The following is a 27,734-nucleotide window of genomic DNA, read 5'->3' as shown; positions in this document are numbered from 1 at the left end:
TCTAATCAATTGAGCAAGTAATCTCGCAAACGCCAGGTTGCGAGTTGATAATAGGGAGACGTGTGACCATCTAGTCGATGCATCGATTAAAACCATAAAATATCTAAATGATCCACACGGTGGGTGAATTGGCCCATAAATATCTCCTTATATGCGTTCCAGAAAATTGATAGATTCATGTATAACTTTGGCTGGTGAATGCCTATTTATTAATTTTCCTTGTGAGCAAGCAGCACATGTAAAATCATTAGGGAGAATCTGCTGGTTCTTCAATGAATGTCCACATGAATTTTTGATTATTTTTCGCATCATTATTGAACCCGGATGGCCTAACTGGTCATGCCAAACAGTAATATTATCAGTAAACTTCTGGTTTACTATAGCATATGATTCAATTGTACTAATTTTAGTACAGTACAATCCGGTAGAGAATGCAGGTAATTTCTTAACGATATGTTTAGTGCCTTGAGTCATACTTGTGATTTGAATGTATTCTACATTTCCTTCACTTATTGTCTCAATATGATATCCATTCTGACGAATATCTTTAAAACTCAATAAATTTCTTTGAGACTTGGAAGACTACAATGCATCCATAATGTCAAATTTCGTTCCTATAGGCAATAATATATTAGCTCTTCCGGAGCCTTCCATAATGTCAAACTTCACTATCCATGTTCTTCAAATAAATAAAATAACAGTCACATACAGACAATTAATTTGAATAAGTCAAGTTCAATCATATCTCATGCATTCATAATAGCAAAATTCATAAAATCATAAACTCATAGTTTAACACAAATCCATAAAGTCATAAGAATAAAGAGATCCTAGTGTAACCCTTAAACATCCAAAATAAATAATCTACTACTGCTATGTTTAATTTATATCCTTGGGGGGAATGAAATCATCAACCTTCAGGGTTGTATTGCTACTATCAAAGTCATCTTCGTCATCTTCATACACAAGATTTGTTTCTTTCTTGTTGTTTTGCTTCAATGTTTGTTGATAAAGATCAACAAGATGCTTTGGTGTACGATATGTGCGAAACCAATGACCTTTTTACTTGTATTGTATTACATCAAAGAAACCTATATATATAGGTTACATAAGAACATAAATTATGTAGTTACAAACATTAAGGAATATAGAGTTACAACCTTAATGAATGAAGAGTTACAACATTAAAGAATGAGGAGTTACAGTGGTTATACTTATGGACATCCATTAATTTATTCATAACAATTCTATTATTTATAATTTCTTATTATTTTTTTATAAATAAAATTTCTTATTATTTAAGTGTTCGTAATATTAATAAAAATAATAACTATTTAATTTAAAAAGTATATAAATTTTTTAATTTTTATATTTTTTAATATTAAATTTATTAATTTGATTTTTTTTGAAAGATATTTAATTTGATATTTTTTGAACCAATTTAATTTGATATTTTAAAATATATGTTTTCATATAAATTAAATGTTATTATATTAATATAACTTTTATAAATATAGTTAATGATATACTTTATTATAAAATTAAATGTGAATAAAAATATGATTTTTATATGATTTTTGAACCTCAATTAAATTCTCGTTGAACTCCAATTAAATCTCTGACCTTTGATTCTTTTTTTTTTTTGGATAAGTTACATGAAAGTCATGAATCATAATAATAATTACAACCTAATTATACTATAAAATCTTATTATGAATACATTAAAAGTAATAACTTAATTTTGTCAAAAAAAAAAAAATAACTTAATTCTTAAAATGTAAAATAAATAACTGTCAAATCTACTCAAATTGTTTTCAAATTTGATTAACTGCTGTAATTTGACAAAAGTAAAAAAGAAATATGAGTTTTTGATAAAAATAAAAAACCACTTTCCTTAACTGTAAAAAAAATATCAAACATGATTTTACATGTAAATTCCTCTATTTTTTTCAAATTTTTAACTGTTCCGGTTTTAACAACATGATTGTTATGACCCACTTAATTAAAGTTTTGACCCATTTAATATATTAGTATTTTGTAGTTACATTTGCTATAGTTATTTATCAAAAAAAATATATATAATTTATATATATTTCAAAATTTGACCAACTTTCTAAAACAATAATTAATTAATACCATGGAGACAAAAACAGTAACACCCATGTATAAAATCCACCTTTCTGATATCTCTGTCTCTCACCACATAAATTCCCAAACAAAAAACATAGAAAAGGATACGAGACGCAGACATTTGTAGAAGAGAGAGTGTTGAGTTCAATCTTCAATCTTCAATGGCTATGGCAGAAACTCAATCAATTCCCTCAGTAGAATCAGTGAAATGTCACTCCTGCGGATTCACAGAGGATTGCACCGCCGTTTATATTTCTCATGTCCGTGACCGCTACCAAGGCCGCTGGATTTGTGGGCTCTGCGTGGAGGCTGTGAAAGATGAGGTTTTAAGATCAAATACACTCATTTCCGTTGAAGAAGCTTTGAACAGGCATATCTCATTCTTTAACAAGTTTAAATCCTCCACTCCTCCAAACGAAACTGAGCATCCTATTTCTGCAATCGGAAGAATTCTTCGCCGGCGTTTGGATTCTCCGAGACCTATTCGTTCGAATTCTATCAGTAAAAGGGCTTCGTTATTTCGATCTGAGAGTTGTTGAGTAACAATGGTGTTTTGTTGTTTTCTGTGCTGATTTTCTCATTTAAATTGACTAAGATCAAATCTTTTTTCTTTTCTTGTTATTAAACCAAACATTATAATGGAACTTGAAACTTAAAATGGTAGATATGGTATTGAAAATTTCGTGTGAGAATTCATGTAATTGGAAGGATATATATGGAAATGTAGAGTGACAGAAAAAGAATAATAGAGGTAATGAAAGTGGCAACTGTGTATTCTTTTGAATGGGCCACAAAAGAATGGCAGATTGGGAAAGTACTCCAGATTTGGAAATTGCTTTGAAAATTCATGGAAGAAAGAACACTATGTGTTGAGGTAAGCGTAAGCCCTACACAAGTTGACTGCAAAATTTCTGATATGGTCCTTGAGCAGACGGGTTCTAGACCGTTCTGACGCTGCCACATCAATATTTACGTGGCAGCATCATAATGGTTCCACACTAGGAAAAATTATAGGTGTTCTGGATTTCCATGTCAAATGGAAAATACCTATATGTTATGTGTGGTGTGACCTTATACGTCATGGAATGCCATATCATTTTGTTTTCGTAGGTGAGGTCAAAACGTGTCCAAACATGTATAGGAATTCTTCATGTGACATAGAGAAACATGAATCCTAGTATAAGATCTTTCTCCATTAGTCTAGTTTGAAACTAATGTAGAATGTCTTGATATTTTGGACTGGCCGATTGTGCATTGCATGTGTTAGAGGAATATGGACATTGTTAGTTAGGGGAAATTTTCAGATGCATTCACTTAATCAAATTATATGTGTCATATACTAATAAATTTGAGAGATTCTATATTGGTCCCAAATCAAATTAGTATGCGAACTGTTTAGATCATGTCATGTCAGACCAATTTTGTTAAACAACATTCTACAACTTTTCAATACATTTGACCCTCTTTAACACTTTAACCAATAAAAAATAATACGAAAATATTAATAAAGTGATAAATGTCATCAATTTATTGATCCGGTGAAATGCATCAAGTAGGTTGGACCAAACTCGAGTGTAGTCTGATTAGGCATTCCATTAAAAACGTAATCTATATATAATCCAGTTATACTAATTTTCGTATGGACTCAAAGTCTTGAAACCAATTTCAATATGATTAACCTAAACAATAGTTGGACAAGTCAGCTTCGAGTTTGAACGGTCTAATATACAAAATGTATGTTCAAATTCAAATTTTTAAGAGTGAAAATATTATTTAAAGTGATATGTCATCAATTTATTAACCAGGTGAAGTGCATCAAACCAGTAGAACCAAACTCAATTGATTAGACTTTCCACTATAAACGTAATCTATATACAATCGAGTTGCGCTAATTTTCACATGTGCTCAAATCTTATGACTAGTTTCACTATGATCAACCCGTACAATAATGGGTCAAGTCGGGTAACTTTTAAGAGCGGACAAGACCGTATACTAGTAAATAGGTCTACATACGAAGAATAACCTTAGGCTTAGCCAAATTGAATAGATATTGTCAATCTTGTTAAGAAAATAAGAAGGGGAATGAATGGTCGGTGATTGGATATTTCTTGGCCACTTGTGTTTTGGATTGATTAAAAAATCTTTGAGTAAATATAATAATATAATGAATTGTTGAAGTGATGTGTTTTGGTTTTGGTCATCTGAGAATTGGAAATTCTTGCAATTCATGTGGCCACAATTAAGTATTTATTATACTGTTTTGAACGTATTCAATTTGGTCCCTACCTAATACTCCATTTATGGCATCTTCATAATTGCCTAAACTTGGCAAGAAATAGGTTGGTTTTAAAATTAATTTTTGGATTCAAATTGGTTGCTCAACATTAGTATACAATATATTAATGTCACCTGCGAAAAGCTATAACAACAAATGTAATTGTTCTTTTTTGAAGTAAAAAAAGAAAAAAATACATTTGTTGTTTTTTTGATTATGGTTGACGCACTTGCTTTGGATGGCTTAATTCTACGCATTGATTGTTGTGAATAATTAAGAGTAACATATTTGCCTGTATATCTAGTACTAACAGAGATGAAATGGTTGTCCTCTAGGCCCATGAAATGGTATTTGCAGTAGTTTCTAAAAACCGTACAATCCAACTTTTTTTCGTTGTCTGTAATTATAGTGTGAGGGATGTTGAACCTGCTTAAGATTTACATGTTCACGAAATTAATGATTTGAGTGGAAGTAATGTTGGATGATGGCTCTACTTGAACCATCTTGGTGAAATGGTCTACTGCAACGATCATATATTTTCTCAATAGAGGATAAAACCACTCGTTTATTTTGTCAATGACCATAACTTCGATTCTATCGATGCTAGACTGGATTCTTTCCTCTATCCGGTGGGGGCAAGTCCTTGAACCCTTTACAATTGATGCTGCCTTGGCCAGCTTGACTGCTTCGGAATTTTCCTATCGGGGAATCCTTAGTACTTCCAGACGGTGGTCTTGTTGCTTTTCCAGAGCCAGGAGCTCTTTGACTAGCGAAAGGTACTGCTTCATGATTTTAGGATTGCCGGCCGGTTTTGAGTCGCTTTTTAGGATTGCCCGATCATGCTTGATGGCATTTATGCACCTTTGTTATGTCAATGATCATAACTTTTGTTCTGTCAATGCTAGACTTGATTCTTTCCTCTATCAAGTGGGGGTAAGTCCTTGAACCGTCTACTACTAACGTTGCCTTAGCGAACTTATCTGCCTCGAAATTTTCCTCTCGGGGGAATCCTTCGTACTTCTAGGCTACGATCTTGTTGCTTCCCAGAGGCATGAGCTCTTTGACCAGCGAAAGGTAGTGCTTCATGATTTCTCCTCATCCTCGTAATTACTTGTTAGCTGGCTGACTGCCAATTTTGAGTCGCTTTCCAGGATTGTCGGATCCTTCTTGATGACGTTCCTTATTCACTGCAACAATGACTCATATTCGACTACATTATTTGAGGTTGCAAAGTTAACTGAAGCAGTGTACCTTGATTTTATCCCGTTGGGGCCTTAAATACCATAAAATTTGTCTTTTCAAATAAAAAAAACACCTCATCTCTCTCTAAAACATCCCCTCTCTTGGGAAGTGAAAGAGTCCCCAACGGAGAAGATGCGGCAAAGGGGAAGGTGAGGCCCTGGCCTCGTCTCAGGAGGCTTGGGCCTCCTCCGAGAGGGGGACACCTCCTCTAGGAGGAATCTCAATGTTTCCACATCACCATTTTTTTAAAAATGACAAAAATACCCTTACGTGTTAGAAATACAACATTTCAGTTTGTTTAAAAATCCGTCATTTAGAAATTTTGCAAAACATTTTTTGATCTTTTGCATCACAAAACTCAAACTAACTTCTACCTTCACTAGATAAAACTACGTATAATAGTAGGACCGTAAATCCATACTTTTAATAAAATATATATGGCTAAATTTGCAGCTTAATTATAATCTTTTATATGTATAATTTATGAATCTTTTTATATCTTCGATATACAAATTTAAAGTTTGTCATATAGTTGAAACAATTCTATAATTAGATTATTGTCTCATGATAATATAATTAATCTAATCCGATTTTAGTTTTAACAACATATATGAATTTGATAAATATACATATGTTGTAACAATCAAACCTATGATACCATAGCTAGCTAAGATTTTAGTTATAAATAAAAGTCTACAAGTTGGACTTAGTTTCTCATCAAAATTACATATTTCTTTTGTCTAATTCCGTTTATTTGCCTGATCACTACAGTTTTCAAACTAATGTTCGTTCTAATTGTATATAATCACATGATGAGCAAGAGTAAATCAATTCAAGCCTTAATCTAGAAACATAGAAAAAATACAGAAAAATCATTTGATTAATCTCATTAATTATGATTCCTCAAACATTTGATTCTTTAATCTCAGAAAATGACGAACCCAGTTTTCACCCCAAAATATTTCTGGTGATATGTTTTTTAATTGTGATTCTATTCGTGGCAACCTTCTTCTTCATTTTTGCCATAACAAAAGTATTCTTCTTTCTATACCTTTTATTCGAACGGATAATCGGTTCATTAGTTAATGAGAATTATAATTTCGAAGATGTGGAATTATACAATCTTCCAAGATTCCTGTATGAGCAAGATATAGAGATGAATCTTGAAGAAACTTATAGCCAGAATATGCGTTTTATGATGAAGAAAAGAAACGAAAGAATGAATGAGATAGAGAAATTACTTCCATCAATAAGCTATGACAGCAATGAAAAGAAACCAAAGTATTTTGAAGAAGAATGTGTGATTTGCTTAGATGATTATGTAGATGGAGCATTGTGCAGAATATTGCCTTCGTGCAATCATATGTTTCATCTTAAGTGTATTGATATTTGGTTGGAGAATCATTTTGCTTGTCCAATTTGTCGTCAATCTATTTCCAATTTATGACACTGTTGTTATGTTATGTTTTCTTTCAGAATTACATAATACAAGAGGCAGGTTTTCATTTAGGAAATTACTTTGTTTTTTCAATTATGTTTTCTTTCCTTATTTGAAGTCAAATGATTACATGATAAATGATCTCCAGTACGTAGAATTCAGGCAGGAATTTAAATTTCACACCCCGACGAAAAAAAATCAACATTTTGGTTTAACTCGAACAGTTTTTAGCATTTAAAATAAAATTTACAGATTATCTTAAAGGATTAAATTTTAATGGAGTGAGAAATCAAAACTCAAACCTGACAAGTAAAGATTCAATTCATTACGGTTGGACTAGTTGGCTTAAAATAGCTCCATAGTTAATCTTCAAGGATAGCATATAACAAAATAATAATGATTATTTTGTTGGGAAAAAAAAATATATTATTTGGATTTACTTCAAAGATAACTTATACTTAGATTTTTCATTTTACTAGTTTTGATAAAATTGAAATAATATTCCGATCATTTGATTCTTTCTACCCAAAAAAACAAAAACCTGTAAAATTGAAGAGTTTTAACTGAAAATTTGGAATTTTTTCCAAAATTTTTCAATAATATATCGCTCCATTCAATTTCATTAGTTGTCATTTAGAATTTTTTTTTTTTGTATCTTTTAGCATGAGTTTTCTTTTGTGCACTTGGGCTCTACATGCTTTCGTTTTTTTTTTTTTTTAGTTTTACATTTAGTTTGGTCATTTGATGGATTTGAGGGAGGGGGACAAAATTTTATATAAATTTTTTTAGACAAAATAGTATTAATTGAAAAAAATATACTTTAGTACATAATTGCTATTCGATACAAAATGTCTTAAACTAAAAAAAACTTGTAATGCTAGGTAGATCGACGATTACGAGGTGGCGATTGACATCTACGATCTGCTGGCTCTACCTATACTGCTTCTTTTTAGGGTTAAGGTGCAAAAATACCCCTAACGTTTTGGGTCAGCAGCAATTTTACCCTTAACGTGTAAAATGGTACAATTTTACCCCTAATGTTTGTAGCCAATAGCAATTTTACCTCTAATATTAATAAATGGGTAAATAATTATAAAGTCCATGAGTTTTTACTTAATACACTAGTTAGTCCCTCTGTTTTTAGAAATAATTATATAGTCCCTCAGTTTTTAGTTTCATCAACTCCTTAGTCCTTATGTTTGAGTCAATGGTCAAACTATACCAAATAAATTTCAAAATACCAAAATTACCCTTTATTCTATATTTTAATAATAAAACATCTATTTTTTCTATTTTATGTTTTTTTCTCCTTTTTCCTACATAGTCTCTACAATATATATTTTCCCGCATAATCTCTACAATGTTGAATAATTAATTTATTAAATTTTATATAATTATAGAAATTTAATTTAGTAGCCTAAATTTTATTGACTAAAAAAATGAATGAAAAATATTTCAAAAATTATCAGAATAAGAGCAAAACTATATAAATTGTAAAAAGTAATCTTTATTTATCTCTAATAAATTTTATAAATGAAAAAAAATGATTTTTTGAAAAATTTATTAATATTTAATGCTAGTTTAAAGACATTATATTAAAAAAATAAATTTTTAAGAGAATAAAAATATATTTTTAATGATTAGTATATACAATTACATAAATTCCGGTATATATATACTTCATAAACTTTATTAAAACTATTTTGATTAAATTTGAAATTAAAAAATAAGTTTTTTATATAAATAACTAAGGGTAATTTGGACTTTCATCTACAAAAACACATGGAAGGACTAAAGAGCTGATTAAAATAAAACTTAAGGACCTTATAATAATAGGATGGACCTACTAGTATGTTAAGAAAAAACATAAGGACTTTATATCAATTTCAGACACTATTATAAAATACAGTCATTTTTTCCTTTATTTTGCACCAATTGCATATCAATTTGTTCTAAAAAAAAGGATATAATATTTTTTGTAATTTAATAATAAAATTGGAGATTAATATTTATAAAATTGGACCTACTAGTAATCTAATTCGTACAAAAGACAGTATATTTTTAATATTGTTTTCTTATTTTTTTCACATCCCAACATATGTTTGTGATTTGTTACTGATAAAATAACGCATGTGTGAAGTGTAGATGATAAGATTCATGATCGAGAAGACAGTTTGATAAATTATTTCTCAAATTGACCCAATTAATCAATGTTAGAGGTAAAATTGCTCTTGCCTTCCAACATTATGGATAAAATTGCATAATTTTAGACGTTAGGGGTAAAATTGCTCCTGACCCAAAATGTGATGCGGACATCCTAACTAGGGCCACCGCCCAAACACGCCCTGGCGGATCCTCCGACGCCACATGCCACACAAGCAACGCAAGCACCTATCAGGGCGGATCCTAGGTATGCACAAGTGGAGCGGATCCAGGCGTATACGAGAGGGGCGGATCTCAGATTATAAGAGATGGCGTATCAACTTCCATTCCTAGGAGGATCCCCAGGCTTACTTCCTCACGAAGTAAATCACCAACTACCCTGACATTTTGTACCTGCACCTCTGTACGAATTGTCTGGGCGTGTTACCTATTTTACCCTTTTGTCTACCGCTTTGTTGTAACCCTAGTAGGGGTAATCCTGGTCTTTATTATCATTAGGGGATGTATTTAAACCCCCACTTTTGTAAGGATAGGGCAACTTTTTATCAATCTAAAATCATTCTCTTTGAGAATCAAAGGTTTTTACCTTGTTATATTGGGATTCACTCCTTTTAGTTTAGCTAGAGAAGAACCTCTTTGTTGGTTTACGATTAAAACCTTCGTTTATCGCTTTCAATCTGTATCAAAATGTTAGGGGTATTTTTGCATCTTAACCCTTCTTTTTATATCAAAAACCCATAAAACAAAACGGCGTCGTTTTGAGGGGAACCAAAACAGCATCGTTTTGGAATTAAATATTTTTTTATGGGATGAAAGGGGCAAATGCCTCCTTTGACCCCTACATCTGCCACTGATTTCGTGTGATTTAACAAGCATTGAAACGCATTCTCAAAAAAGAAAGCAAAAAAAAAGCATTTAAACTAATTTCAGCAAAACGACATCGCATCACCCGAGAGGTATCAATGTAACTTACTTTCTAACCTACGTACAACCTTGCTTTCTTCTCTGACAAGATGATTTTGCTTTGATGGTATGTCCAATAGTGTAGGGCCGGCCCTAGGCCTAGGCCCGGGGTGCGCCGACCTAGGGCCCAAGGTCGGAGGGGGGCCCAAAAAAAATTTTAACTTTATAAATAAATAGTTTATTTTTAAGTATAGTAAATAAATTCAAAGTAGCAGAATGGTAGTGCCTTGTTCTCCAACTAAAGAGGATAAGGGTTTGATTCCCACCTTTCTAATGTTTAATATATTTTTGATATATAAATGATATGGGTAGTCAGGATAAAAAAAGTAAGTTTCATTTTATTACCTCATTTTAGAATAACTATTTTTAATTTGATTAAATTTAAAAATTAAAAAAAGTTTCATTTCATTACCTTAATTTCATTTTATTACTTTACATTGATTATATTTGAAAATTAAAAATTAATTTATATAATGATATGAATAAAAATCAATTTAAAGTTTAATAATAAAAAAACAACAAAAACAATATCAATAATAACAATAAATCTAAAAAAAAAAGTAACGACACCTGAACTCTACTACTGTGAGCTTCTTCTTCAACGATGCTCTGCTAGGGTTTGGGGCCGCTCCCTTCTTAGCCGCTCAGCTGCCGCTGCCGCCGCCGCTGCCCTGTGAAGCCGCACCGTCGCCGCTGACGTTGCTCTGTGCCGTTTAACTTCTCTTCGCCGCGTATTACGTTTCTGTGGTGTGTTCCGTTGGTCCTTCGCGGATCTCCTTCACGGTTCTGTCGTCTTCGCGGATCTGTCGACCTTTCGCGCGGATTTGTTCGTTCCGTCGCAGATCTCCGCCGTCCGCTCCTCCGTCTGTTCTGCTTTCGTGCCGTCGTCGGACCGCTCTCCACTGTCTGCCGCCGGTCTTGCCCTGCTGCTGGTGTTTTCAGATCTATAATGATTTTAGCTTGCTGTGCAGTAACTAATAATCTTATTTTCATAATATATTAAAGAAAAGGAAAATATCTTACTTATTAAATCATGAATTATAAATATTAAAAGAATTGTTGGTGGAGATATCTAATTGGTGATTTGCACTGTGCCACCGCTTTTCCTTTTCTTCACTGCGGATTCACCTGGCGTCGGTGTTTGCAAACCTGTGTTTTCAAAATTTTGTTCGGTTTGACAGTTTCTGTTTTCTTGGGTTTGTGAGGCTAGTTGTTTGGTCGGTTCTTGTAGATCTGATGGAGATGGATTGTTCCATTGCTCATCTTTTTTCTAGATCCTCTTTTTTGAAAAATGTCTTGCCTGGATCTAGTAATGCTGCGATTTGTCCTCCTTCGGGATCAGGGCCCTCTGCTGGACCTAGGTCCTATGCGGCTACACTTGTTGGTAATGTTACTTCTGCAGCTTTTTCTCTGGATGTTCCTCCCCCTGTGGATCGATCTTTTATATCCGAAGAAGGCGGTTTTAAAACCGTCAAAATACAACAAGATATTTACAAAGAAAGGCTCAATCTTTGTAAACATTCTATTATCGGCCGTATCACTCTTGCTAAAGGGGAATCTCCTTGGAAGCAGTCGGACTTGAAGGCCAAACTTTCAGCTATTTGGGGTTGTTCTCCTAATTGGAAATTGATTTCTCTGGGTAGAGGTTTTTACCACATCATTCTTTCGTCCGGAGAGACTCTCCAATCTGTTTGGAGTCGTGGTGCCATTGCTCTTAGGCCGGGGATTATGCGCTTTATTCCTTGGAGCCCGGGATTTAACCCGGACTCTCACAAATCCACTTCTGCTCAGGTATCACTACAAGAAAACAGCTTTTTTGTGGGGAATTTTTTCCCCACAGAAAGTCCAAATTTCGCCACTAAAGGCATTTTGTGGCGAAAAAAATTTCGCCACATGATCGCCACTGTTAGAGCGACGTTAAAGATAATTTTGGCGAAAATTTCGTTTGTCACAGTAGAGACAAAATTGTGGCGAAATTAAAATTCGCCACAAAAAGACATTATTTTCTGTGGCGATTCCGATCCGCCACACTAGACCCACTTTTTATGGGGAAAATTTCCCCACTAATTATCATATTGTTCTGTGGCGATTTGCATTTCGCCACAAATAATAATGTTTTTTGTGGGGAACATTTCCCCACTAATATTGCTACTTATATGTGGGGAAATATGAATACCCCACAATTCTAACTTTATATGGAAAAATAAAATCCCTTACATAAACAAATATCCCCATTACCATTTTTACTTTTATTATTATTTGATTTATTTAGATATTTATTACTAAATATTGTATATATTAAGAATGTAAATGAATTTAAATAAATTGTCAAAACAAAATTAATATAGAGACTAAAACTAATAATTATATATCATTAATAATAAAATTATATTAGTTACAAAAATTGAAAACAGCTTTACAAAATGGACAAAAAAAAATAGCGAGGTTCCAGCAATTTAATAACATCGTTCAACTATACATGATCACGATTTCATTTTCTTCTTGTCTTCATTCACCTATTAAAAGTGAAAGAAAAATAAAAGAAAATTAATTATAATCTTATCAGCTTTAAAGGTACATTTGGTTGTGATTAAACCTACAAATAATTGCGGGGAATGCAATAGTTTGATAATAAACAAAACTTAATGCATTGAAACTCAAATGAACCTTTAACTTTAGAAAAGAGAAAACAACAGACCAATATACATTGTGTTCATATAGTGTTTGCCTTATTTCTGAAAACATGAAATAAGACTATTGTAAAAAGGAAACAGGTAATCAATCACATAAAGGAAACATGTCCAATTTCCAAAACTTCAAACTAAATATTTTCAATACTGAGTTAAGAGTTATTTCAAATATAAGCCAATTTTCATATGTCAACAAGACATCAATATCAAATGTACTAGAAAATACCCTCCCGATTTGGATCCAGTTTGGACATCCTACAAAACACAGCATATAGTTCTCACTAAATGGATCCAGTTTGGACATCTGTTACCTATAAGATCAATCCAAATAGCAACAAAAGGCAGAACAAAACAATTATAATAGCAATTGAAATAGCAGACATTTTCAAACAGAGACAACCACTTGAATCACCAAATATGGAAATGGAAGAGTAGAAATTGTATAGATTTTTCTTTATTTGTAGGATTGTACCTTTTATTTTTTTAACTATTGAATTCAACGGAGAAATTATTTTGCAGTTCTAACTCACATAACTTGAAAAGCACTTGTATGAGGCCATTTATATTGAACAATGGGATAAGGTGCAAAAATGCATCTAACCTTTACGGGTAGGAGCAATTTACCCTTAATGTCTAAAATGGTGCAATTTTACTCCTAATGTTGACAGCCAAGAGCAATTTTACCGAGAAGATAATTTGATGAATAATTTCTCCAATTGACTCAACTTGTCAACACATTAGGGGCAAAATTGCTCTTTGTTACCTACGTCAAGGGTAAAATTGCACCATTTAAAGCATTAGGGGTAAAATTGCTCCTAGGTGTAAACTTTAGGGGCATTTTTGCACCTTATCTCATTGAATAATCATTGACCATGTTGACATGGAAAAATGAAGAACAGAACAATGAAGATTTTGTTGTTAAATCAACAAGAAAGATACTGAAATGTTATTGATAACCATGGTGAAAATTTGTCACCAAATGGATCTGAAGATCAAGTTTGACATCCTACAAAACACAGCATGAAGTTCTCACCAAATGGATACAGGTTGGACATCCTTTAACTATAGCAGCAATCCAAACAGCAGCAAAAAGCAGACAAAAACAATTGTAACAACAATGAAATAGCAGACATATTCAAACAGAAACACCCATTTGATTGCATACTCCTAGCATTCCTCCTTCAAACAAGTAATAATAAAAAAGAATCATAATCTAGAAATTGTAAGTTGTATATTCTAATAGACATTTCCAGATATTCTCTATAAACATCCACCTCTCATAACCAACCAACACCTAAATAACTTGAAACCTCAAAAGTTCAAGAATTTTGAAATAAATAGTCGTAAAGAAAGTAAAACCAAAGTTAACAGGCAATGGTGTAAATTTCCCCCATTTTTCATATGCAAATTAATTGTAATTTCTAGAACTATTCCTTGTTGGAAACATTCATTTGGCTATATTTTGGAGGAACTCAATTCAATTTCTAATGGAATTTAAGAAATAAAGAACGAAACCTTATGCAGTGAAAAGGAAGCTCCTTTCCATCAGCAACTTGATGTTTTCGCCTGTCGAATCTTTAGCTTAGCCTTCATATGCCTACGAGCTTCATTTAGATACCTGGAAAAACTAATCAGCAGTTAATGCAATATAATGTAGGATGAGCTACAACTATATCTTATTTCAATGGAAAAACTGAAAGGCTTCATTCATTGACATATAAGGCTTATCAGTCTGGTATTATGAAAATTATATCGAGATAACATAACCACAAAAGAAGGATTTTTAGGCATGTACTTTCTAGCAGCATTCATTGCCCTCTCACTTTTTGGGGGACCTCGACACATTTGAGCGTTCTACTCGTAACAATTTCTATTTCTTTTTCTTTGCATTCAGCAGATGATTATGTTTCACCTGAACTTGATAATTTCAATATTAGGAAAGAAATAAATACAAGAAATAAGGGTTTTGAGAGCAGCATTTTGTGGAAAGAGAATCCAAATGCTGTAAAGATCTTACCAGATCCACATTTAACTCCATCGTTTCCTTGTTCCTTGTTCTAACTCTGAAATTCTATGTTTGCCCAATCCATAGCCAACGACTGTTGTTCTAACTCCGAAATTCTGTATTTGCCCAATTTCTCTCTTCTTGTTTCATTGTCGATAATGTCAATTGGCTCAAGTGCAACAATTAAGTTCCACATGATGATTTTCTCCTCTTGTTCTTCATCACCTTCCAGCGCCACATTCTCATCAACACTAGAAGAGGTAAGTGAGCTGAGTGCCTGTAGCACTCAAAGACTATCAGCACCAACCATGGATCCAAAACTGAGACCCAACATGTGTATTACTCAGGGTGACAAGTTCACTAACAACTGAATTGCTTAAACTATGAGCTAATACTGAAAGTTCAGATGTAACAAACTTCCAGTGTGATGTTGCCACTGAAGCCAACTGCTTCAGCACTTCTCCAGCTAGCATATAAACTTTATCAGACTGCCTAAATCAGTTAACATAAAATATTAGATCTCACTGTCACCTACATTGCATTGTAACAACAAAAACAGAACTGGAGAAAACAGGGCAGGAAAAGAGAAGATACAGAAACAGATGACCGGTGCATTGCTCATCATCACAAGTTATAAAAGAAAAACAAGACAGAATATTCAGATATCAGTAGTCTGAATAGTACCATTCACGACCAAGAAGGCTGCACAGACTGCGCAAATCAGGTAGTGGCAACTGCAGTAAAATACTGCCAGCATCGATTATCCTCTTCCGATCTAAAGTAGACAACTCGGCTTTAGACTTATTTAGGAGACAATAGATAACACATAAGAACTTTCTCCCCATATAAAGTATGCAGTATCTTACTTATTGTTCAATGAAAATTCTCAAGATGCTATCCCTCCTTGCAAAACTTTGAGCACTATCTGTTGCCATCAAACAAAATTGATTGCAGCCAACTAATAAATCACTCAAGTTTATCTACATGACATTTGATTACCATGTAGAAACTTTAAAAGTAAAAGACAATACCAAATAACCATTTTGAACCTTTAAATGCATCAAATTGATCATATAAATGAAATTCTTGGAACTTCCTTACTACAACACATCAAATTGATGAAATAAAATGAAAACTTGACAAGTAGAATCAGATGGAATTTTTATAAATAGTTGGTGGAGTATCTTAGAAAGGATTTTTTAACTCCATAAGTTGTATACTAAAAACTTAAATATCTTTTACTTCTTTGTATATGCAATTAGATTCAAATTACTTCACATGGATCAAAGCTATGCTAGAGAGCATAGCTCTGATGCATGTGAAGTAATTTGAATCTAATTTTTTGGTTCAAAGTGTCATAAAGGGACAAAAGCAAATATTTAGAATATTAGCAATACGCACGTTGATCATGTAATAAAGTAGTTCTAGCCTAGAATTACATTTACAATTGGATCAAATGGCATCTCAATAGAAGAAATAAGAAACAACTAGGACAGTTTGTTAAATCATGTGAGAAGAGTTGGGTTAATGCAACAATTTACTGGGTTCGAGTTAGAGACTGACTATAAAGTACATAAAGACACAAATCAAGGTAACATCAATTGTTTCTTAGGCATATGTTTACTCGAATCACCCAGAATTCCATATTTCATGTCAAAATCTCATTTGAAGTTTCAATTCCATAAAATTAGGGTTCATACTTACATGAATGAAATTGACTCGGCTATCTTAACGGAGAGATGAGGGATCGAGCTTCAAATGGCTAATGGCTTCAATAAAGATCGACGAGGGACTACAGCTGTGATTGCGTTGCGGAAAGCCTCAAAAGGAAAGGGAGCGGGGGCAAGCCAACAAGAAGGAGGGAGCCGATGAACCCAAGTGCTGGTGACTATAGTGCAGTCGAGGCAGATGGGTTATCTTAGAAGAGAATGTGAATGGAGAATTTGGGATTTTGTTGGCCTAATTGAAAGACGGAGAATAGGGCAAGTAGAAAGGGGGGAGGTAGAAAGGGGAGCGGGAAACCAAAATGGGAAAATTGGAAAACAAGCGGGATAAAGGAGGGGCTGGGAAAAGGGGAAATAGGGTTTTCAATTTCAACATCTTCCCTATTTCAATATTTGGGTTGTAAATATTAAATTATTATTTTTTTTATGAAATTTTATTTTTATATTTTTATATTACACTAAACATTAAATTATATTTTATATTTAAAACATTCTAAAAATGGTAAAAGAACTAGCATTATGTAATTGTTAAATATGGTTTAGCTATTTTTTTATTAATATTGTTTTTAACTATAAAATTAAGTATATTTTTTCTATTTTTTTATTAAATGCATCGCATGGTATAGTTTCCGTAGTTAATTATCAAGTAAAATAAAAAAAAATCCCGACATTATAGTCAAATGATTCAAATTGTACCCCATTGTTTTTGTTTGTTTGTTAAAAAATCCAAAAAAAGAAAATATTTATGGGAAGAAAAAAAAATATATATATATATTCATAAAAAACAATAATAAGTAGATATTCATAAAAAAATTATATTATATTATTAAAAGAATATTTATATTGTTAATTAATTAATTAAATTAAATTAAATATTTCTTAAAACTTGAATTTATTAATAAAATTAAAATTGTAAATAATTCTGTAAATTAATATGATATATACATCACAAAATTAATTATTATAAGTTTCAAAAAAAATTACAGTGAAATATTTATTTTTTAAATTTTCTATCTACATAATTTTTAATATAATACTAATATTTACTAATTAGTTTAAATTCATAATAGTAATAGAGTAAACACTTAAAAAAACATATTAATTAATATAATGGAGAATTTATAAACTCCCCACTAACATTTTATATTTTTGTGGAGAATTTCAATTCTCCCCACTAATGTATTATATTTTCAGTGGTGAAATACGAATTTCCCCACAAATATTTTAAACTTTGTGGCGAAATTATATGCTCCCCACAAATATGTAAACTTTTGTGGCGAAATATTTTACTCCCCACAAATATATAAAAATTTGTGGCGAAATATTCTACTCCCCACAAATATGTATTATTTCGTGGAGAATTTATAAATCCCCACAAATTTATTATTTTTAATGGGGAAACATATTTCCCCACTATTTTTTCCCCACAAAAAGTCAACTTTCTTGTAGTGTATGGGTCCGCTTCTACAATCTTCCTTAGGAATTCTGGGATAAGCGGATCATGGTAAGCATTGCAAGAGCAATTGGGGTGCCCTTTCGTTTTGATAAGAATACTGTGGAGGGTGAAATGGGTCACTATGCTCATATCTTGATTGATGTGGAGCTTTCTAAGGAAATTCAATACAAGCTACGGGTGGATACTGACACCTCAATGCATTGGATTACTCTCGAATATGAAAGACTTCCGGACTTATGCTCCATTTGCCATTCCATTGGTCATTCTGCTGGAGCTTGTAGGAGGAACCTTCGTCGTGAAGAGCATGTTGAACTTAAGCAAAGAAATGGGAAGCAGAAGATGGGATCTCCTGAGCCCCGAGATTCTCTTTAGAGGGCCCTTGAGATTCATTTTTCCTGCTCTTTACCTCGACATTCCCAATTTATCCACTTCTTCAACAATCTCCATAGCATTCATTTTGGCTCCCAGGTGTCGACAATCTGGCGTGTTGCCGCTATCACTTGCATCTGGTTAATCTGGCATTGTCGGAATGAAGCAATCTATAAAGATGTTTCTCCTTCTATTCAGCACTCGAAGGTCAAGCTATTTCGATTGATTCGCGAGCCCTTTGTCTTTTCTCAAGGTTTTTGCTCTTCGTGGAGAGATGCTGTTATCTTATCCAATATTCTTGCTTCTCCTAGGCCGCCTCCTGCTCCAAACATTATTCTGGTCCACTGGCTTAAACCTCCCCCGGGTTGGGTTAAAGTCAATGTGGGTGACTCTACTTTTGGCACTCATGGCGAGGCTGGAGCGGGTGGTATTTTTCGCAACTATCGAGGTTTTCCCAAAGGTTGTTTTGCTTTTTCTACCCCTCCTTTTTTTCCTTATATGGCTGAATTGAGAGCCACTATTTTCGCAATCGAACTCGCTTGGGAGAAAAATTGGCATCAGCTTTGGGTTGAGTCAGACTCAATGTACGTTATTAATCTGCTTAGACATCGTTCCATGGATATTCCTTGGAGTATTCGACAAGAATGGTTGCACTGTCTCAGTATTTGCTCTAGGATGAACATTCTCTTTTCTCACATCTTCAGGGAAGGAAATAGAGTTGCTGACGCTGTGACAAAATTTGGAGTCTCTTCTTCAATGGTCAATTGGTGGCCTTCCGCTCCTGATTTTTGCCACAGGTTTATCAATGATGACATTTGTAGTATTTCACATTTGCGTTTCTCTTAATTTTTTCTAATTTTTTCTCCTCCCCTCTTCTTGTTGTTTGTTCTCCTGCCTCTCCTTTTGTTCAAACATTCACTTTTTTCTTTTTTTAATATATTGCGGGTTTGTCAGTTCTTGGGCCATGGGTGCTCACCCCGCCCTAGTTCTGTCTCGTCCCAATTTCTATAAAAAAAAATCTAAAAAAATTAATAATGTTGCTGTAAATAATTATTATGTGTAATTTTATCATCACTATTTTTTTTTAATTAAAAGAGAAAAATAAGGAGAAAAAACAAATACATAAAGTATATATTATTATTATTATTATTATTTAACTTCTACAAATAAATGCATAGAAGAAACAATTATTTTGTAGGTGAGTTATGGAGGGAATCTTCCCTCCAAAAATCGCCTACATTTTACGTTATATAGGAGATTGCGTAGTTGTTTCCTATATTTCCTATAGATATACTTTTCGTCTCAAATTTTCGTTGCAGATCTTTATTTTTCTTATAGTGTATGAAAGTTAATTTTTTTTAATATAGACATTGAAAAAATCATACAAGATGGTCGAATTCTTTCTTAAAGCTCATTGATAAAAAAAATTAAAAGACCTACCCAACCTTTACATTTTAATTAGTAAATTTTATATTAAAGAGCCCTTACGGCTTATTTTGCCTAGGGCCCCTAAATTGTCAGGACCGGCCCTGAATATATCCCTTCTCCTCGCACCTGCTCGCTTCTCCTCTCCTCCTCCACTCCACAGCAAACGCATGCACCACTCCTCCTCTCCTTTCCGACGCGTCTTCGCCCCTGCCTCTTCGACCGGCCGACGGCCACCATCATCTCCAATCCGCCCCTGCCAGGTTAGTTTAACTTCTTTTTGTCCTTTAATTTAAATTTTAGGTTAAATTCATTTTAGGTTAATGGATATTTATTGATAGTTAGTTTGTTCTTAATTTTAGGTTAATGGATATTGATTGATAGATTGTTATTAATTTTAGGTTATTCTTAATTTTAGGTTGATGGATTGAATTGGTTGAATTGATTTGGCATTATTGATTGAATTGATTTGGTATTTATTGAATTGAATTGAATTGATTTGGCATTATTGATTGAATTGGTTTGGTATTGTTAATTGAATTGATTTGGCATTATTGAATTGAATTTGTTTAATTCATTTATGTAGGTTAATGGATAAATTTGTGTTAAAAGAGATATAAACTTTGCTGTTGTTGAAGATTTAGGATGTCTTTCAAAGAAGATGGTTTCAATTGGAAAAGATCAAACTTTTCCATTGGTGTATTGCCTAATTGAATTGGCATTGCTTTTACCAGTTGCAACAGCTTCTGTTGAAAGAGTATTTTCAGCAATGAATATTTGTAAAGACCGATTTGAGAAATCGAATGTCAGATGATTGGCTGAATGACTGTTTCGTAGTATTTAGCTCGAAGGATATCTTCATCAACATTGATAATGAAGATATTTTGGATCGTTTTCAAGTTATGATAGATCGTAGATGTCAATTGCCACCTCGTAATCGTCGATCTACTTAGCATTAGAAGTTTTTTTTTTTAATTTTAAGACATTTTGTATCAAATAGCAATTATATACTAAAGTATATTTTGTTCAATTAATGTTATTTTGTCTAAAAAAATTACATAGAGTTTTGCCCCCCTCCCTCAAGTCCTGGATTCGTCATTGATACTCATGACTGAAGTTTTTTCCTTTGCTGATCGCTGACGACCTTAAAATTAAAATTCCAAGAATTGATAATATTCTAAGCAACTTTAATTCTTCAACTTTTTAATTTTGACATCATTTAGGTATTGTTTACTGAGGAAAGAGAAAGTAAATGTTTAAAAAGAGAAAGCTCCCAAAATTATATTTTGGAAAATGAAACATTTGGCTCCATAGTGTTAGTGTTGTATCCTAAACACAATGGTTTTTGTAAACTTTTGTCAAGTAAATGAATAGGTCATTTGAGTTATTTGATTCATTTACTATAATATTTGTTTATAGAAAAAATTATAAAACTGGGTCAAATAGGAGGCACATTTACATATTTAACTCATTTACTCAACCTACTATATAACTAGACTGTTTTTGTGTGACTTTCCCATAATACCCCTAACCTTTCCACTTTCCTCTTACGTGAACGGTCACGCCCCCCTTCTCCTTGGTTACGCGAAACGGTTGGCTCCTCCATTAATGATTCCCAGACTTTTGATCTTCCTATCTTCCTTTAAATTGCACGAAATCTGCACCATTTCTCCAAATCATAATGTATTTCTCTTCTTCCTCTCTTCATCTCTTGATTCTTCATCTTCCTAATCCTAGAAAACGAAGTCATGGTTCTTCATCTTCACGTTCTTGCTCGTTACTTGGTTTCTTTCTTCTTGTTACCATCAAAAAATGGTTATTCTACGTTATTTCCATCATTTTTTCCAGTTTATCATTGTTATTGTCGCTTTTAAGGGTGAAAGGCGCGAAAAATGTAAGTATCTATTGTTTTCTCTGCGTTTTCCATGAAATCACTTCACGCAGTCGATGATTTTGCGAAGATTTGCGATGAGAAAGAGACTGAAATGTGACGATCTGCTTAGCGAATCGATTATTTCGCGAAGTCTGCGAGTAGAAAAGTTCATGATTTCACTCGCAGACTTCACGAAAGCATCGATTCGCTAAGTAAAATCATCATCTTCCCTGCACATTTACATTCGCATGCTTCGTTAAGCCTCATTTCGCGAAGCCAAATCGTCATTTTTCCTGCCTAACACGATTAATTTTTTCTGAATGTGATTGAATACATAACATTCCTTTCTGGAATGCGGCGTATTGGGATACAAAGGAGATTACTTTCCTTCCTGTATAGGGATTAACTTCCCTCAAGATTGGCACATTCACTTTGAAATGATTGGTTATGAGAGATTGTAGGTGTGCACCATGGGACACGTCCATCCCAAAAGTTCTGGATTTCTATTTTTCATCTCAAAAAGTCTGGACTTTCTGTAGAGGAAGAAATTTCCGTCTAGATTAGTTAGGTTCACTTTAAAGTGATTTGTTAATAGTACAAGTTTTATTTAATGATTGTCCTTTCATAAATTATCAGAGTGGGTTTATCGAAAACCGTCCTCTTTAAGTTTGTTTCTGTGTCATTGCAAATTAAGACGTGGACTCAGAATCCAACTGTACATCACAAATCAACGAAGCAAGTGATTGGTTTACCAAAAAAAAAACGAAGCAAGTGATTTTTTTTTTCTTAAAATCTTACAAGTTTAGGATCTCATTGTGCATTTTGCCTTTTATTCTTCAACTACTTTTGACAAAATTGAACTAATATGCCCATGAGTCATCATAATGGCGTGTTTTATCGGGGTTATAAAGAATCAAATAATTAAAAAAAAAAATTGCGATAAAAAAAAGGGTTTAATACATAAGTTGCCCCTGAACTTTTAAACTATTTTGATAGCATCCTCAACTTGTATACTGTTTAAAATATTCTATTAATCATCTAAATTTATGTAAAATATAATCATTTGATCACTTGATTGTAAAAAAAAAATTAAATACAGAAAATATATTCAACGAATCTTAAAATATTATTATATAATTGAAAAATAGATTAAAAAGAAAACTATTATTTCTGCAACTATAAAATATGTACCCTGATGACCACGTAAATTTGGTCATTCACCGTTAGATCTAGGTGGATTAAATATAAGCCTTAGGATGTTTTGAATCTCCATCTTAAGATTTTAATCCGCCTAGATCTAACGATGAATGACCAAATTTACGTGGTCATCAGGATCCATATGAACGCAACTGTTTTTTAATATTAGAATCGTATATCCCGATTTTGGTCATTTTACTTTTCTTAAGACGTATGCAATACATCTTCTGTATTTATTATTTTTTTGTTTTGCAACCGAGTGATCAATTGATTATATATAATATCAATTGAGATGATTAACTGAACATATTATATAAATTGAGGAAGATATGAAGACAGTTGAAAAATTAGGGACCAAACAAAAAAATTTGGACGAGTGCAGGGACAAATGATGTATTAAACCTAAAAAGAATAATTAAAAGTGTTTATCGTCTTCTTCCCAATCCTTCTAACTTCCATCGACCATTCTCATTCTACACCTAACTTTTATTCCTTCTAAGAAAAGAAAAAGAAAAAAAAAATCCCCTCTTCCTCTCAAACCAAACCCTCGAAGATGATGCACATGACCTTATACTGGGGTATCAAAGTTACTCTTCTCTTCGATTCCTGGAAGACCGATTCATGGCCGAGTTACTCGATCTCATTACTCGCTTGTTTCCTCTTCTCCGCTTTCTATCAATATATGGAGGATAGACGCGTCCGATTTAAAGCTCTTGCCGCCGCCTCTAATATCCGTCACCCCTCGTCTATAGGGGTTCCTCTTCTGCGCTCCAAACTTCGATTTGGTCCCTCTAAAATCGCCACCGCTGTTCTCTTCGGAGTCAATTCGGCGATCGGGTACCTTCTGATGCTGGCGGTCATGTCTTTCAACGGCGGTGTTTTTTTGGCAATTGTTTTGGGATTGTCCGTTGGATATCTGTTTTTTAGAAGCGAAGATGGGGAGATTATGGCGGTGGATAATCCTTGCGCTTGTGCTTGAAACTTTTGAAGGTTCGATTTGTGTATATTGATATTGTTGTTCATTAAGATTACATCCATAGAAAAGAGAAATCAGGGTTTGTTGTTTTCCAGATCAGATCCAGGATCATCGATCTGGTTCTTGAAGTTTGAATTTGTTCTTCACATGTGAATTTTATAATTTACAAATTACTTAATTCTGCTGCAATTTGCTCTTTTGTTTTCTTTCTGGCGATAACTCTTAAAAATTATGTCAATTTGGGAATGAATGAATGGTTGTAGGACGTTAGGTGTGGAAATTAAGCTATTGGCTGTCGAAAATTTATTTTTTAGGCCTTGTTTTGAGTAATTAAAGTAACGCAATACAAGGTGAAGCAATGGTTAGGATGATATTCTAACCAAACATTTAACCAAACATTTAAAACTCTGAACAACCACATTTATTAAGTGAGATGTATAAAATAACTTTGTGTTGGAATAGAAATTAAGGTAAGTGTAAACCGCTTCCTACTCTTCCTACGGACTATAGAGTGAATAGCCTCCTATAGCAGTATAATATCATGTACAATTCGATATCTCGGAACGAAGCTGCTTTGCGTACCGCTTACAATAGCTGGTAAAAGGGCTTTAAACGATACACAACACACTTGGTAATTGTCTTGTATACCACATTACAAAACACTCTGGATGGGCCACTTTAGGAATGGTCGTGATAAGCGTGCTATTACAATCATATTCAATTTGCCCTTTATTCAAAGGGCTCATAACTATAGAACTTAGTTGATCCCTAACTTGGTCCTATAACTCTTGGAAAAAAAAACGGCTTGAAACTTGTTTGGCCTTAAGGCTTTAAATGTATCCATTGCAAACAGTGCATTTCGAACCTCCATCGCATCAAAGGGCCTGGACATCTTATGTAAATCCCCGATGGAAAACGGAGCAAAGGATGAGACTGACACCAAAACATGATGAGTCGAAACCTCCTCGTACAGCTTATGAAAAAAAGGGACAGCCATTTCCTTCATAGCTTTACTATCCTAAAGTTCCCACTTGAATCCCTGACCCCTCCCCTGAATTCCATCGTCGATGAATCCAAGTGGACAAGTGGAAAAATGACGTATTACGGTCACCAAATTGAAGCCATTTGATCCTCGACTTCTGGAACCAAAGTGTTTCCTCTTGCAGTAAAATGTTATTCAATTCAACCGCAAACTTCTTTCTCTAGTCTCACCAGTCTATCTGTTGCACGAAAGCAAAGAGATCGCTGAATGTTAGCTAACCGACGAGACACAATCATTAGGTTCACCTCATTATGAATTGTGTTTCTACTTTGGATATGAGTTTCCTTTGGAATGGTGAAAGACTTTCGGGTTTCACATCGTCTCGTGGTCTCAAACAAGGAGATCCTTGTTGAAACACCTTTCCACATGATTTTGATTTGACAAAATTATTTAAGTTAATCCATGATTAAGGGACAATTAAATTTAAGTGCTTTGATTTAATTGTACTAATATGTTTGTTCAATGTTGAGTATAAATATAAATACGAATGGAAATAAAAAGTAGGACAGGACGATGTCAGCATGAGAATACAGCACAAGCTGAGTGGAGTGTAACTCAGCGTGATAAAAGATCTTCAGAATAGAAGCCTAAAGATCAAACAAATCAACGAAGCTGAGTGGAACGCAACTCAGTATCAAAAGTAGAAAAGTCTTCTTGAGAACTATGTCTTGCGGAACGAAGCTGACCATGGAAGCTGAGTAAAAGAGAACTCAGTATCTGAATTAGCAACAATCGAAGACAACGGCTATCAAAGTCAAGCTGAGTAATCTTCAGGACAGCGCGAATGATCCGTTTCCTAAAAGACAAGCTCCGACAACTGTCTGCACCAATAATAGAAACCTTGGAATTACGCAAAAGCCAATTTCGAGATGCATGGGTCAACTGTTCTTTCGCTAAAAGACAAACTGGCACAAAAAGACGAAACCTGCGAGAAGAAGACAAGCCTGACGCCTGCGAAATTCAGACGACAGGATTGGCCTGCAAATCTGAAGCTGACCAGAACCTTGTCGCAAAAAGGAGCCGTTTGGATTCAACGGACAAATCCAGGATTCAAATGAACAAGTCTTCAGAATACAACTATAAAAGGAGAAGTATACTTCTTGGATCCTCAGCTGATTGCCGAAATACAAGAGAACAAAAAGCATACATACAAAGCACACCAAAACAAGAAAAAAATCTTACACCAAACTTCCATATCTGTGTAAATGCTAGAGTGATTTTTTTTTAATCATCTAAAGTGTTCTTTGTCTAAAAGAGAACAATCTTGTATCAATCATAGTATTGAGAGAGTGTGCTAAGTACTCGGTTTGGTACTCAATGGTAGAACAAATCTAAGTGCTGGGTTGTAGCGCTTAGTGGAGTTGAGTAGAAGAATAGAGGACGGTACTCTTGCATATTCAACTTCCTTATAAACAGTTTGCGCTCTACCTTTAAAGAGCTCAGTATTGGATTTAAAAAGCCCGGAGGGATTCTGGGGACTGGACGTAGGCGGAGAGGCCGAACCAGGATAAGTCGTGCTGAGTAATTTCTAACTCTCCTTCAATATATATCTATATGTGTTGCTTGCTATATTTACTCAGTATATAAATTGACTAAGCTGACACTGAGTAAATCAGAGTACTGAGTTGGAAGTTGACTACAAAAGTGTCATTTCCCAACTCACAAGTAAAACAGTTCTAGTCAATATCTGACTAAAGCCGTCTTACGCCTCACTCGGCCACGCTGACCTAAACTGAGTTGCGAAACTCAAAGAATTAAATTAAGTTAGCGCAATTAAAGCGAAAAAGTTACATTAGTTCCGAACCCCCCCTTGGAACTAATCACAAGGGACCAACAAGTGGTATCAGAGCCTAATAGCTCACTACTCAAAGATATAACCATCTTGAGCTGATCCCGATAAATGGTTGAGAACAGCACTCGTTTTCTTCCAGGGAACCAAACAACACAGATACTCCCTGAGGGATTATCTATTAGTCGGCCCCCTCTATTCTTTGGATCTAATTATACGTTCTGGAAGAATAGGATGAAGAACTTTATTCAAGCCACAAACATGAGTGCATGGCTTGCAATAGTTCAAGGCCCATATGTGCTTTATAAAACTGTTGACAATGAGAAAATTGTCAAGAGTGAAACTGAGTGGTCAGAAGATGACCTTAAGAAAGTACAAAATAATGCTTCGGCTATCAATATGCTTCATTGTGCGCTAGACGCTGCAGAATACAATAAGATTTCAGGTTGCGAGTCAGCATAGGAGATTTGGAAAAAGCTTGAAGTAACCTACGAAGGTACAAGCAAGGTCAAGGAATCAAAGGTGAACCAACATATGAGATTATACGAGCTGTTCGAGATGAACGACAATGAGGACATCTCCGGAATGAATGCTAGATTCACCAACATCATAAATGAGCTAAATAGACTTGGCAAGAACTTCACTGAAGAAGAGCAGGTGAAGAAAATCTTGAGAAGCTTACCCAAGAGCTGGCAAGCTAAGAAAACGGCTGTGGAGGAAGCTCAAGACTTGACCACATATAAATACGACGAGCTGATCGGATCTCTGCTGACCCATGAGATCTCTATGAAAAAATTTGAAGCAAAAGAAAAGTCAGAAGACAAGAAACAAAAATCACTTGTCATGAAAGCAGACTCAACCGAAGCTGACTCATCGGATGATGAGGAAATGGCTATGTTCACAAGGAAGATGAAGAAGTTGTTCAGAAAGAATGAAAAGAACAGCAAGAGGCCATTTAAAAGGGGCGACAGGTACAA

The 27,734-nt window shown here is 33.9% G+C and overlaps 1 protein-coding gene and 1 long non-coding RNA gene across 7 annotated transcripts; one reads left to right on the top strand and one right to left on the bottom strand.

Annotated features, from left to right (window-relative positions):
• The first annotated feature begins 2,204 nt into the window (after window positions 1-2,204).
• Window positions 2,205-2,746, top strand: LOC136203797 (uncharacterized). The gene has a single exon (XM_065995031.1). It carries the CDS (start codon window positions 2,292-2,294, stop codon window positions 2,667-2,669), a length of 378 nt encoding a protein of 125 aa, XP_065851103.1. The 5' UTR covers window positions 2,205-2,291; the 3' UTR covers window positions 2,670-2,746.
• Window positions 2,747-12,556: 9,810 nt separating this feature from the next.
• On the bottom strand, window positions 12,557-16,973 carry LOC136203686 (uncharacterized). Of its 6 annotated transcripts, none has more exons than XR_010674946.1 (6): window positions 16,611-16,973; window positions 15,773-15,831; window positions 15,591-15,681; window positions 14,697-15,398; window positions 14,417-14,528; window positions 12,557-12,727 (listed from the first exon to the last, which is right to left on the bottom strand). It is a non-coding gene; the product is annotated as an uncharacterized lncRNA (long non-coding RNA). The 6 variants fall into 6 exon arrangements; XR_010674945.1 differs by having other exon boundaries at window positions 14,417-14,519; XR_010674944.1 differs by having other exon boundaries at window positions 14,417-14,818; window positions 14,919-15,398.
• Between the last annotated feature and the right edge of the window lie 10,761 nt (window positions 16,974-27,734).

The sequence above is a fragment of the Euphorbia lathyris genome, chromosome 8, assembly GCF_963576675.1.
Source record: "Euphorbia lathyris chromosome 8, ddEupLath1.1, whole genome shotgun sequence".
NCBI lineage: Eukaryota > Viridiplantae > Streptophyta > Magnoliopsida > Malpighiales > Euphorbiaceae > Euphorbia > Euphorbia lathyris.
This window is presented reverse-complemented; position numbering and strand designations above follow the sequence as displayed.